This window comes from Magnolia sinica, chromosome 12 (assembly GCF_029962835.1).
Source record: "Magnolia sinica isolate HGM2019 chromosome 12, MsV1, whole genome shotgun sequence".
Taxonomy (NCBI): domain Eukaryota; kingdom Viridiplantae; phylum Streptophyta; class Magnoliopsida; order Magnoliales; family Magnoliaceae; genus Magnolia; species Magnolia sinica.
This window is the reverse complement of record NC_080584.1, coordinates 475,599-490,489: the sequence shown is the minus strand read 5'-3', so window position 1 is coordinate 490,489 and position 14,891 is coordinate 475,599. Positions and strand designations below refer to the sequence as shown.

Below are 14,891 nucleotides of genomic sequence, written 5' to 3'. Positions count from 1 at the left end.
GAAAAGAATGGTGAATGGATTGCCACGATTTCAAGCCCCTTCAAAGGTGTGTGAAGACTGCTTGGTAGGAAAACAACGCAGAGATCCATTTCCAAAGGAGAGCACATGGAGGGCTTCTCAGATTCTCCAACTGGTGCATGCCGACATCTGTGGACCGATCAACCCCACTTCAAATAGCAAGAAACGGTATCTGATTACTTTCATCGATGATTTTAGCCGCAAGACTTGGGTTTATTTCTTGGTAGAGAAGTCAGAAGCTTTCATCACTTTCAAGAACTATAAGAGTCGTGTTGAGAAAGAAACTGGTTCATGTATAAGATGCCTTCGCACTGATCGTGGAGGAGAATTCACATCACATGAGTTCACAGATTTTTGTAAGGAAAATGGCATACGTAGACAACTGACATCTGCATATACTCCACAACAGAATGGTATTGCAGAGAGAAAGAACCAGACTATTATGAATATGGTGCGAAGCATGCTTTCAGGAAGAAAAATGCCAAAAACTTTCTGGCCTGAAGCAGTCAATTGGACTGTCTATGTTCTGAATAGAAGTCCAACTCTGGCAGTAAAGGATATGACTCCGGAAGAAGCTTGGAGTGGATCTAAACCATCAGTTGATCACTTCAGGGTGTTTGGCTGCATATGACATGTTCATATTCCTGATAGTAAGAGGACTAAGCTTGATGACAAGAGTGTGAGATGTGTTCTACTCGGAGTTAGTGAGGAGTCAAAGGCATATAGATTGTATGATCCAGTTTCTCAGAAGATAATAGTCAGCAGAGATGTGAAATTTGAAGAAGACAATAGCTGGGATTGGAACATAAGTCATGACGAAGCCATTATAGCTGATCTAGACTGGGGAGAAAGTGATAAAGAAGCAGTTTCAGTCGATACTGATAGCGGAAACAGAGAGAACATCGGAGCTGATGATAGCAGAAACGGAGGGTTCATTGGAGCTGATCACCATGACAATACAATAGAAGGAAATGATTCAGATGAGTTCAATGAAGAAAATCCACCAAATCCTAATGAAGGAAGAATCAGAAGGCCACCAGCTTGGATGAGAGATTACGAAAGTGGAGAAGATCTATCTGAGGAAGAAGACACTGCACACCAAGCTCTGTTTGCAGGTGGTATCCAGTCTCATTTGGCGATGCTGTGAAAAGTATGAAATGGAGGAAAGCAATGGATGCAGAGATAGCAGCCATAGAGAGGAATGATACATGGGAGTTGACAGATTTACCTGCTAAAGCAAAGAAGGTTGGGGTAAAATGGGTTTACAAGACAGCTCAATGAGAATGGAGAAGTTGATAAGTATAAGGCCCGGTTGGTAGCAAAGAGTTATACTCAAGAACATGGGGTGGATTATACTGAGGTTTTTGCTCCTGTAGCTCGGTTAGATACAATTCGAGTGGTGATTTCTCTTGCAGCTCTAAAGGAGTGGACAATCTACCAGTTAGATGTAAAGTCAGCTTTTTTACATGGTAAACTAAGTGAAGAAGTTTTTGTCGAACAACCTCCTGGCTATGAACAGAAGGGTAGTGAGCAGAAGGTGTACAGACTGAAAAAGGCTTTATATGGACTTAAACAAGCTCCAAGAGCTTGGTATAGTCGTATAGAGTCCTATTTTGTAAAGGAAGGATTTGAGAAATGCCATTATGAACATACTCTGTTCATTAAGACTGGAAAAGCAGGTACGATTTTGATTGTATGTCTCTAGGTGGATGATCTTATATTCACTGGGAATGATGAAATTATGTTTGCTGAGTTTAAGAAATCCATGATGCTTGAGTTTGATATGACTGATCTTGGCAAAATGAGATACTTTCTTGGCATTGAGGTGATACAAAGATCAGATGGCATTTTTATTAGTCAGAGGAAATACATACAGGAGGTGTTGGAAAGGTTCAACATGGACAAGTGCAATCCAGTTCACAACCCAATGGTTCCTGGAAGTAAGCTTACAAAAACTGGAGATGGAGTGAGGATTGACAGTACTTTCTATAAGCAGATTGTGGGGAGCCTTATGTATTTGACTGCCACTGGTCTAGATGTTATGTTTGTGGTGAGTCTTATAAGCAGATTTATGGACTGTCCTACTGAACTTCATTTGCAAGCAGCAAAGAGGATACTAAGGTACTTGAAAGGTACCATTGATTTTGGCATGTTTTACAAGAAGGGAGGAAGTGAGGAACTAATTGCCTACACAGATAGTGATTATGCTGGGGATTTAGATGACAGGAAAAGCACCTCAGGTTATGTATTTATGTTGAGCTTAGCAGCAATGTCTTGGTCCTCAAAGAAACAACCTGTAGTCTCTTTGTCCACTACCGAGGCTGAGTTTATTGCTGCAACTTCATGTGCCTGTCAAGCAATCTGGTTAAGAAGGATTTTGGAAGGTCTCAAGCATGTTCAACATGATTCCACAACAGTCTATTGTGATAACAGTTCAGCAATCAAGCTCTCTAAGAATCTAGTGATGCATGGTCGGTGCAAACACATTGATGTTCGCTTTCATTTCCTTCGTGAGCTCACAAAAGATGGAATTGTAGAGATGGTTCATTGTCCTACCCAGGAGCAAGTTGCTGATATAATGACTAAACCTTTGAAGCTTGATGCCTTCCTGAAGATGCGTGATTTGTTGGGTGTTTGTTTGGATCCTGGAGTAAACTGATAGCTAAAGCTTTCAGTTTAAGGGAGGATGTTAAAGTATTTAGTTTAAGTTGTTATTGTTTTGTATTCCCTATTGATAAGGGACGTTCTTTGTGTTGAACTATTCTTTAGCAGTTGAGCTATTTTAGCAGTTGACCATGTTTATAGGATTGTTAGACGTGAGTTGTTTTGTCTGTTTTGATTTATCTTTGTAAGGCTATTTATAAGCCAGTAAGTTATGTTCAATGAATAAGAGCATTTTCCCATTCCTTGCTTTTCTATATCCAGATTTCGTAACAGAGTCCTCCCTCACTTCTTGATCTTCTTCTTATTCCTGCTTCTCTATTCTTCCTCTCTGGCTCCTATAGAGTCTGGACTCGGTCTGGTTACGCTAACTCGAACCGTGACTCTGCCCGTCTCAATGAAGTGCTGCACTCGCTGCCCTCTCTCTTGTTTTCTATTTTAGGAATGCATGCCCTAAAAGTAGCCTTTTATAGGCCTCCTAAATCCTCTAGAGGCTTCGAACACAAACCTTGGATTAGTTACAGCAATAAACCACTAACCCGAGCGAACTCGGTTGAAAAAGATCCGTTAATCGAGATCTGTTTTGAATGCATGGTTGACATTAACCTTGGGGATAATCATCTGTCAGAATGGCCCTCCAAACGAACGGTATAGATCAAAGATCAGGTCTCAACAACGGTCAAACTAATCTCTGTCTAAATGAAGAAGATGACCAGCTTGCTAATGGCAGATTTACATTGGACCGATTATCTTCCTGTCCGGTAATCATGGACGGATCAGATGAGTCCCTAGAAGCTCGTGGGGCCTACTATATGGACGATCGTTTGACGTCCTTTTCCGGATGGGTTCGGCTTTCATCGAGCGGTGGCCAAAAAATCCAAACGATAGCTGAGGAAACCCTAAAACTAAGGTAAAAACGGAGGGCTGAGATTCATTGTCGTGAAGGGCCAAGATGGCAAGGATAGCGCCAGGCTGGTATCTAACGATTTTCGCTTTCGGAATGCACCACACACTCTTCGGGTGGGAAAAGCGGGAGAGGGAGATTTCTCTCTTCGGCTCGAGTCAACCCGAGTTGACTGGGTTTTTCAGTCTGGTGCACAACGAGTGCACGCACACTAGGTGTACACACAGCTAGGGTGGGGTATATAGTGATGTTATATGAAATCCACACCGTCCATTCTCTTTAAAGGCTCCGATTAGGGTCTCTGATCAAAGATCACGCGGATTCAAAGCTCAGGTGGGCCATACTCAATCAATTTGAGTTCTATTGTTGATCGATCCTTGTCAATTCGACGGTCGGATTGACTCTGAATTTGAAAATCAACTGTCCAAAGAATCAAGGGATAAGCGGTTTATACGAGAAAGGAAATTATCTAAAAAAGAGGAGTTCTAGTTTTAATAAGAAAATCCTTCTCTTCTCTCATTCATCTCATGCTCGATTCCGCTTTCTCTCATCTGACTTCTCTCCTCCATAACTAGGGGTTTTAGATTTCGCATCCCGACTCCAAATCCCTCACCCCAAATATCTCCTATTAAAAACAGAATTTAGTTCTCTTGCTTTTTTTTTGTTTGCTTGTTTGTGCTGGTTTATTGTTATGTGTGTTTCTCTTGTCTGCTCATGTGCACTATCACACGTGTTGAACATATATAAGATGAGTCCGGATCCTCTGTCATCAGGATAACAGAGAATTCCTGATACCCTAATTCCCATTGGTCCACGTCACCACTCACTAAAAAAAATAAAAAAATAAAAAACAGCTTCGGACGCCAAACCATTAGGGTAACAGGAATTCTCTGTTGACCTGATAACAGAGGATCCCGACTCATATAAGATTCATTGTGTTTGTAATTCAAGCCAAGAGTATGTTGCACGTTTGATCCTCCAACAGAATTAGACACTACATACCCAGCTAAATGACATTGACTTGAGAATCAAAACAATATCTACTTTAAAGGTGAGGAGTGTCCGATTCGGGTCATTGATTCTTTCAAGCTAATACATTTGGAATTTCTGTGTTTAGTATTGGAGGAAAAACACCCTCTTTATAGTATGATTATAACCTATTGATAGGCAATATGCATAGCTGTAAGAAAGATCTCAGGTGCTAAATATAAGATATTACATAGCTAGAGAGAATATTACATAGCTAGAAGAAAGATCCTAGGTGCTAAATATAGGATATTACATTGCTAGAGATTTACAATCTAATATAAGCATGCAGGACCAAAATTTAACAGGAAATAAAAAACAATAACCAACAAGATAAAGGGCAATATGTTATCACTATAATCAAAGAGAACCCACCCAGGTACAGTAATCCAGTTCTCTAACAAAACTTAGGAACAAAATGGAAAAAGTCCATCAGACAAACTTGATATGGAAAGCAAGCCAAATGGAGCTAAGAGTTGAATTGAGATCAATGACCATTTTTGTGGACGACATTTTGCTAAATGCAAGTATAATAGATTCTAAACATGGCAAAATACAAATTTTCATTGCTAAAATCTAAACTGCAATTATTTAATAGTATATGGAATGACACCGAAACAAAACAAGTATAACCAAAAACAGAACGAAAAACAAGTATCTATTTCAAACACTATTTTATAAAATCCATCTACTCTCTTTTTAATCTTCCATTCCTATTAGGTCTCAAGTTTCTTCCTCGTGGACACCATAAAATCATACAACTTGCTTGTTTCTGGAAGCATCTTCGAGACACTCTCCCTCTCCCTGCACCTCCTCACCCACCTCATCAGCGTTGGGCATTCCTCCTCCACATTGAAATATCCATCTATCTTGTAAACGTAAAACCAACCCGAAAAGGTAATGAGGGCAATATCCAAAAATCCAAAGGTATCACCCCCGAAAAATGGCTTGTCTTTTAGCTCTCCTTCCAACAATTTCAAACACTCTATAAATTCTTTCCTTGCTGCTTCCCTGGCTTCACCTGTGCTCCTCAATATTCCTACCCAACTTGGATATACCTAAATGAAAAAAGGAAGAATCAATTATTTGATAATTTCACATAAAATGAGAAAACGAACGTTTAAATATGGGAAGTGTAAGATAAAAGATTATTCACCAAGTTTGGCCTATGATGATTATGCCTTTGCCCACAAGTTCGGCTAACCCAAGTTCCCTGTAAGCGTATGAACTGTTTTTCATGCCTTTCGGCAGTCCATTTCCCTTAAAACACGGGCCTTACCTTTGCATCACTGTCTGTTTGTGGTGATCATCACTTGTAAATGGCTCTAATCATGCACACATTCCCCCCAGAATGGCTACTATAGACTTATGTGAATCGTCTGGATTTTGGGCCTGAGCACTTGGTTTGGGTTTGGGCTGGTGTATTAGGCTCGACTCATGGGTTTAAATTTATGTCAGGCCAGGCTTTTAAAAACTAGCTCATGTTCTAAAATGAGCTGGTGATACGGATGAATGGAGCGGATATAACACAAATATAATGAATGGCCCTATTTGTAGGCAATTCATGTATGAAGAAATCTGCTTGTAAAATCTTAATATTGGAGGTGAAAGAACCCCATGTGCGCTTATTAGATGCAAGGCCACAAGTGAAAATCAAAGATTTACTAGAATGAAGTGAAAAGCCCTTCTTATTTTTCATGGATTGGGGCAAATGATGCTTTTTTTTTTCCCTTGAAAAATGCACCAGGTTATAAGAATCTCTTTTCCTTTAAGGGCTGTTTGGTATTTTAATTGCACCCATAATTCAAGGTACATGTATAATAATTATTTAATTATTTATTTCCTATTGGCTTTTAAGGTAATGTTGACAAACATCCCCTTTTATAGCACTCCGTCCACCTAAGAATAAAAACATTAGATTGTTGGGCTAACATGATATATGTGTCTTATCCACACCGTTCATCCTTTGGCCAACTTATTTTAGTGCATGACCCAAAAAATAGGCACCACAAAAAACAATGAGAATTGAACTCCTAGTGTTGAAAGCTTCTTTTGAGGCTAGAAGTTTTGAATCAAAATGACAATTTTATTTTCCCTTTATCTATGACTATGTGACCTTATGATCAAGTTGGAAAACAAATAAACATCATTGTAGCTCCCAGGGAGAAAACAATTTTCAATGTTTGACATTTTCACGACCACTATTTCCTAAGGTGTGGTCCACTTGAGCTTTGGTCCTATCTCATTTTTGGGCTCATGCCCTGAAATGTGGTGTTAAAAAGGATGGATGGTGTGGATGATTCAAATACATCATGATGGGGCCACGAATTTAAATCGGCAATAACAAGGTTTTTTGGGACCATTTTCAAGACGAAATTGGACAGCACTCCCTAGCGACAGGCAATTGGACAACATACACCATAACTCAGTGTATAATAGGCCACCATTAAAAATGTCCCCAATACAATCCAATCATCCTAATTATGATGCCAATGGCCATACACCTAACTTTCAATGTATAGCATGCATTTATAAAAAATTAAAAAACAAACATACAAACCACTCACCTTCTTGTCTACGTAGTCAGCCCAAAACCTGGCGTTGGCCCGTTGGTAAGGATCTTTGGGCAAAAACGGTGATCTGTCCGTCCATACCTCATCGATGTATTCGACGATGATAAGGGATTCGCAGATGGGCCTTCCGTTGTGGATCAGGACAGGGATCTTCTTGTGGACGGGATTGGATTGGAGGAGGAGTGGGCTCTTGTTAGAAAGATCCTCTTTCGTGTATTCGAATTCCACGCCCTTCTCAGCCAGTGCAATTTGGACCCTGTGCCCAAAAAGGCTCTTCCAGGTGCTCAAGATATGTATGCTCTCAACCATTGGATCTGAAAACAGAAAAATTCAAGTGTTTGGAACGTTGTTTGTGCTGTGTGGAGTGTTTGGGAGGTTGGGATTGGAATTTATAGAGATCAGGTTCGGTGGTGTGCGCTTTTTTCAACTTCAGCTTTCAAAATTTTGACTATTGACAAACGTTCACCTACAATATTGTGTGAGAACTTTCAAATACAATGAACTTTCTTCCTGCCAATCTATTACTTTTATAGGAAATCTGATCCATTGAAAAGATGGGACACATCTCATAAGTTATATTGGTGGAAAATATTAACAATCCACTGATTATGTAGGGTATATCCATACATTGAGTATTTCCATCAGCTGTTCATTTATTTCAACAGTGTGCCCCATCTGATGAGCTAGATTACTATAGGTTTCATCCCAATTGATCTTTAGGGTGGATCCCATGTTTGAATGGCTTAGATTTTCTATCCTGTATGTAGAAGTTCACATACATTTAATCTTTAAGACAGCGTTGTGTGTAGAAGTTCACATGCATTTGATCTTTAAGAGATCGTTGTATGTAGAAGTCCAGATTCATAGCTGCGTTTCATTTCATTTCTTCCTTCCAGGAGCTTCAGCTTCTGTAGAGTACTGAAAAGTCAGAGAATACGTCATTACTTCCGTCATGTGATAGAGAGTAGCGGGGAGAGGATCGGGTGAGACCCCGGACTCACCCAAGACGCAGCCCTTACCGTGGGGCCCACCTTGATGTATGTATTCTGTATCCACTCTGTCCATCCATTTTTCCAGTGCATTTTAGGGTATTATCCCATAAATAAATCAGATCCAATTATCAGGTGGAAACCAATTGGCAGGGCCACACCATCTTGGGTGAGTTTGGGGTGTCACCTAATCCACTTTCCGAGTAGCGAACGTGCCATGTGCGAGCGGAGATTCAGTCAGGTGGGTACCTAACTGAGTTCAGGCAAGACTGCCGACCATCCATTTTTCAAGATCACTTTAGGAAGTGGGCCCAAAACTCAAGTAAATACAAATTTTAGGTGGACCACACCATAGAAGCAGGGGTGATTGGACACTTATCATTAACAACTTTCTAGGGCACACCCGAATGTTTATTTGCGACCGAACTTGTTGATAAGTTCAAATAGACCTGGATGAATGATGTAGAGCGGGTTGCGGGCACTTTCATGGCCAAGATGGATAAAAAAAGGTCCAGTCGTTAGTAGAAGTGATCCAGACCATCAAAACTTATCATGAACATATCTCACAAACTAGAATGAGCTATCGGATGTACGATATGTGATTTTGGGGTAGGACGAGCTATTTTAGCCACCCAACCTGCTATGCCAGGTTGCCCACACTGAATTTGCAATATTCCCTTAGATCTACTGTTGAAATCCATGTTTATTTTTGATTTTACTATTCATGACAAGTTTTAGTTTGGTTATAACTTTTCATACATTTGGACTCTAGGAGTTGTGTCCAACATGAAAAGTGCTTAGAATAATTAGGAGAAACACTTACTATTGTTTGCTAAAAACCATGAGGTCTGGTGGAAATCACAACCGTCTATAAATAGTAAGTTTACTATGTATGGTAAGTCACGATTTATAGGTGTTTTAGTTATAGTTTGATTCCGAAACTTCTCCCTAGGAACCATAGCCTTATTTAAAGAGTTGTAAACTGATTTTTCATCAACAAATAAATTATTTCAAATTTTTAAAATTATTTCTATTTTATTTTCCTCGTGGATTTGAAGTTTTTGTGTGAGGAGTCTAGAGAAGTTACGTAGATTCAGAATAATTATTCCTTTGAGGAAGACGGTGCTCGACCTCAACACGTCCTCCCCGCGCCAATGAAGGGAGTTACAAAAAGTTTTTAATAGTCAATTACCATTATTTCACGTGTTGTAGTCCACTTGAGATTTGGATCTACTTCAATTTTAGGCCTGCATTCTAAAATAATTTACGAAAAAATTAAATAGACAACATGGATATACAACAAATAGACTAAGGTGGGCCCACGGCCACAACTTAGCCTAAGTCAGCTCCCAACATGACTGAATTCACACCCATGTGATGTCTCCACATATGTAGATGTAGGGAAATTTAAGTCGTTTAATAGGTGGGCCTCACCTTATATGTGCATTGATGGGCAAGGGTGCCGGTGGGGATAATGGGCCGAATTGTGTTGATAAGCATGACCCTTTCATACTTGCCGTTGGGTCTGCCATATGAACTTTTTGAATCATGCCGTGTCACGTCCTGAAATTTGAGTACTCGAATAAGGTCTCGGGGACCCGAATCCCAAGGTTCGTGAGTTATAATATAATGATATTTATTACAATCCACGTGATTCAATTAAATTCAATAAATATTCAACGTCATCTACAAGAAATTACTGTTGAAATGTTTATTAAATTCAACTCTCTTGATATATTTTCTTCTACATCGAAATTTGGAATATAAACTAAACCTAAATAACAAAAACTGAATTGATCATGTAAACTAAACCTACTTTTCTAGAAAAATAAAATTAATAGTAGAGGCCTGCCTGCTCGTAGTATTCCAGCTCTGCACCTGTGCATTTTTTTTAGTAGGATGAGCATAACAGCTCAGGGTCATTTCTTACCCAAAATTTAACATGTTTATATAATATCAATTTTATAACAATGAAGGAAAATAGAATACAGATAATGAAATTTAATAACAGAATTGCGAAAATGCGATGTATGTAATATTTCCATGAATTCTCATAATAATTATATTATTTCTTACAACACCGTACCCAAGTGGATGGTCACGTTGCATTAATGCCCACACTAGTACCTCATGGTGATGTACCTATTTATACATTAGCTGGTCAGACTATTACTTCAGTTGTACCTCTGACGTATGTCCATACACACAATTGTACTCATACGCCATACACAAAGGAGACTCCAAAGGATCTAGTGCGTTCTATGGTCTTTCATCTAAGGGACACAATTGCCATATTTGCTGGCTTTAAGGTCTCTCACCCAAGGCACACGATTAGCCGACTTGTTAATTTAGGGTCTTTCACCCAAGGGACACGATTGCCCTACTTGCTTACGTTACATCCAACATATTAAAATTGATGCTCAATGAATGGTAGACATACATGTAAGATGAATAATTATTTCACAATAAAAAAATATCAATAATATAATTCTAATTAATAATTGTAGATTTAAATTTTGTTGAAACTTTAATAATTCAAATATTTAAATAAAATATTATTTTACTATTATTTAATTTAGAAATTTCTGTGAAATAATGTACAAGAAATTTTAGTTTCAATTCCAAAATTTTCTTAAACTTAAGTTCATTTAAATTTAATTTAATTAACTCTTTAAAATTTTAGAATTAAAATTTAGATTTTAATCTTTATAGAAACAAAAATATTACATTGATTTCTATAATATAACATTAATAATGTAATAAAAATTATTATTTAATAATTTAAGTTAATCTATCTTAAATTTTTTATCTAATTTTTTTAAAATCTAAATTCAAGATTTTATTATTATTTATTTTTATATCTAAATTTAATAAGTTTAAGGAAGTTATTAATTTGGACTTTGGATAATATTATTATTATTATATTATTATTATTTTTACATTCAAATTTTAAATTATTATTTTTATTATAATTAATTCTAAGTATTATAAATTATTGGAATTAAAATTTTTGGTTTATTTTTTAACTTGATTTTTTAAATATATATATATAATTCAAATTAATTAAATGATTAAATTTAATAACTAACATACTCATTAATTAAAAATATTTTTAAAATTAATTTGAATTTACTAATTTAAATAAATTCATAAATTAATTTGAATTTAATCTAATTTTAATAATTTACTTTCATATCAATTAATTTTTAAAAATTTAGGAATAATTCATATTTAATTTTTAATCTTAACAAAAAATTTAAGAATTAATGAATTAAAATATAAACTTAGATAAATTATTTATTTTATTCTGTAAATTTATTTTATTATATGTATATATAAATATAAATTATTTCAGCATTAAATATTAGAAATATAGAAATTCATAAATGAGTAGGATTCCCTACATAATAATCAACTGACAATAATATTTCTATCAAAATTTTGGATTAAATAAGCATAATAAATAACTGAAAATGATAAACTTCAAGATAAGATCACTTACCTTAAAAGTCTGATGATCTGGCCTCATTCTAATCTTTGTCCTTTGATCTACAGAGCTTTCTCTCTCTCCCTCTCTCTATTTTTGATTTGATTGTTTCCTTCATTTCTTTCTCTCTCTCTCTCTCTCTCTCTCTTTCTTTATATAAATTTTTATAAAGGGGTGCGTAATGGAATGAAGGAGTCGGGATTATGGGACAGTTTCATTTAGTAGGAGGGTTCGGCGCTTATTACCGTACGAAAAGGAAGGAAGAATGGAGAAAGTGGTTTAGTTGGCGTGCAGAAGACATAATTTTTAATTTTATTTTATTATTATTTTTTAAAGATATGGTGGGTCCCACTAACGATAATATAAATCTACTCCGTCCATCATCTTGGCCTAGCCAAGAGAAGATGAAAGACAAAAAATGAGGCTGATCCAAAACTCAGGTGAGCCACATGCAAGCGGACAGTGGGGTTGGTTGCTACAAAAAAAAATGTGTTGTTACATTCTACTCCCCTTAACAAAAATTTCATCCCCAAAATTAAACATACCTATCATATGAAGAGATGAGGGTACTTCTGTTGGATTGCATCCTCTCGCTCTCATGAAGCTTCGTCCTTGCCATGATGCCCCCATTGAACCTTCACGAGTGGTATTGATCTTGTTCGAAGTACTTACTCCTTGTTGAGAATGCGAATCGGTTGTTTTATGTATTAAACGTCCTCCCAGATTTTCAGCGGCTCCCAGTCAATGATATGCGATGCATCTCTCTCATACTTCTGAAGCATAGATACATGAAATACGTCATGGACGCCAAAAAGTTGAGGAGGTAAGGCTAGTCTGTAGGCTACGAGGCTTACTCTCTGGAAGATCTCGAATGGTCCAATGTAGCGTGGTGCCAATTTTCCTTTCTTCCCAAATCTCATAACTCCTTTCATCGGGGATACCTTCAGGAACACATGGTCTCCTATGGCGAACTCCAAGTTCTTTCGACGATTGTCGACGTAGTTCTTCTGGTGACTCTGAGTGGTACGTAAACATTCTTTGATAATGGCAATCTTCTCGGATGTCTCTTGCAATAGTTCAGGTCCCAACAATGTTCTTTCACTCACTTCGGTCCAACAACTTGGTGATCTACAGGCTCTTCCGTATAAAGCTTCGAATGGCGCCATGCCAATACTGGATTGAAAACTATTGTTGTAGGCGAATTCTACTAAATAAATTTAGTCGTCCCAATTTCCTTTGAAGTCAAGAATGCAACTGCGAAGCATGTCTTCGAGGATTTGATTTACCTGCTCCGTTTGTCCGTCAGTCTGCAGATGAAAAGCCATGTTGTAGTTTAGTGTTGTTCCCAATGCCTTCTGAAGACTCTTCCAAGAGCGTGATGTAAACCTAGGGTCTTGATCGGATCTATGGACACAGGAATGCAGTGAAGCCTAACGATCTCCTTGATATACTGTTTGCTTAACTCGTCTAGGGACGAAGAAATACGTATAAGAAGGAAGTGTGCTGACTTTGTTAGCCTATCCACGATCACCCATATCGCATCATGATTACGGCTTGTTTTCGGTAGTCCAAAAATAAATCCATCGATATGTGCTCCCACTTCCACTCTGTGACCTGTAACGGTTGTAAAAGTCCCGACGGCTTCTGATACTCCACTTTAACCTGCTGACAAGTAAGACACCTTGCAACATAGTTGGTTATCTCCCTCTTCATATTTCTCCACCAATATTGACGTCGTACATCACGGTACATCTTGGTTTCTCCTGGGTGGATAGTGAATTTTGTGCGGTGCGCCTCATCTAAGACTTCTTGCTTCAATTCAGATATGTGTGGGACACATAACCCCCCTTGAAATCTGAACCCACCATCAGGTCCTACTCGCCACTCCGAGTTGTCCTTTCCCGCTTCTTCTGTTATTTTCTCTTGTAGCCATGCATCATTCTTCTACGCTTCTATTATTCGTCGTACCTAAAAAAGAAAATCTTGAATAACTACAGTCTAATATAAGAATTAAAGGGCTAATCTAAATGGATAATTAAAAAATTACTTACCAGAGTGGGTTGCACCACTAAATTACAGATATAAGCCCGAGGTTCATCGATATGAAGTTTGACTTCAAAATCTTTAACTATATCAAGCATCTCCCATTCTTTAATCATTAAACTCGCCACCAGCTTGCGCGTCTTCCTGCTTAACACGTCGGCTACGACATTCGCCTTACCTGGATGATAGCAGATGTCGAAATGATAATCCTTCAAGAATTTCATCAATCTCCTCTGCCACATATTTAGGTCCTTTTGATCTAAAAGATACTTTAAATTCTTGTGATCTGAGTACAGTTCAAACAGCTCACCATAAAGATAATGCCTCCAAAATTTTAAGGTAAACACTACAGCTGCAAGCTCTAAGTCGTGAGTGGGATAATTTTACTCATGAGGTTTTAACTGCCTTGACGCGAATGCTATTGCTTTACCACTTTGCATCAGCACACATCCCAACCCTTGATAAGATGCATCAGTATATATTACAAATCTTTCCCCTTCGGCTAGTAAGGAGAGTACTGGGGCTTCCGTTAATCACTTCTTCAATTCAGAGAAACCTACTCGCAATTTTCATTCCATTTAAAAGAAGTGCCCTTCTTGGTCAAGTTAGTCAATGGCCTTGTTAACTTAGAGAATCCCTTAATGAACCTTCTATAATAATCAGCTAATCCGAGAAAACTACGCACTTCCGTCACATTAATGGGTTGCTTCCAATTTAACACTGCTTCGACTTTCGATGGATCTACCGACACTCCTTTTTCCAATACCACGTGTCCCAAAAACTTTACTTCATTCTTCCAAAAGTCACATTTTGAAGCTTTGGCATACAACTGATTGTCCTTTAGAGTCTGAAGAGCTATTCGAAGGTATTCCGCATGATCCACTTGCGTCATGAAGTAAATTAAAATATCATCTATGAACACTATCACGAATTGATCCAAATACGGTTTGAAGACCCTGTTCATGAGGTCCATAAATATTGCTGGAGCATTGTTAGTTCGAAAGGCATCACTAGAAATTCATAATGACTGTATCGAGTCCTAAAGACAGTCCTGAGTACATCTTCATCTCTAATCCTCAACTGATGATATTCAGACCGTAGGTCTATCTTTGAAAAATATTTAGCTCCCTTCAATTAATCGAATAAATCATTTATCTTCGGCAGTGGGTATTTGTTCTTGATAGTCGCCT

At 37.7% G+C, this 14,891-nt stretch overlaps 1 protein-coding gene across 1 annotated transcript; it reads right to left on the bottom strand.

The window, feature by feature from the left end:
* Nucleotides 1–5,055: 5,055 nt before the first annotated feature.
* On the bottom strand, nucleotides 5,056–7,581 carry LOC131220719 (glutathione S-transferase 3-like). Its single transcript, XM_058215517.1, has 2 exons — nucleotides 7,177–7,581; nucleotides 5,056–5,667 (listed from the first exon to the last, which is right to left on the bottom strand). Exons 1-2 carry the CDS (start codon nucleotides 7,489–7,491, stop codon nucleotides 5,326–5,328), a joined length of 657 nt encoding a protein of 218 aa, XP_058071500.1. The 5' UTR covers nucleotides 7,492–7,581; the 3' UTR covers nucleotides 5,056–5,325.
* Nucleotides 7,582–14,891: the final 7,310 nt, after the last annotated feature.

What these genes read in the sequence shown, in the direction of transcription:
- LOC131220719 (XM_058215517.1), bottom strand. Translation starts at nt 7,491, where the DNA reads ATGGTTGAGAGCATACATATCTTGAGCACCTGGAAGAGCCTTTTTGGG. An exon ending in CTGACTACGTAGACAAGAAG is followed by an intron (nt 5,668 to 7,176) that starts GTGAGTGGTTTG and finishes TTTTTCATTTAG; the next exon opens with GTATATCCAAGTTGGGTAGG.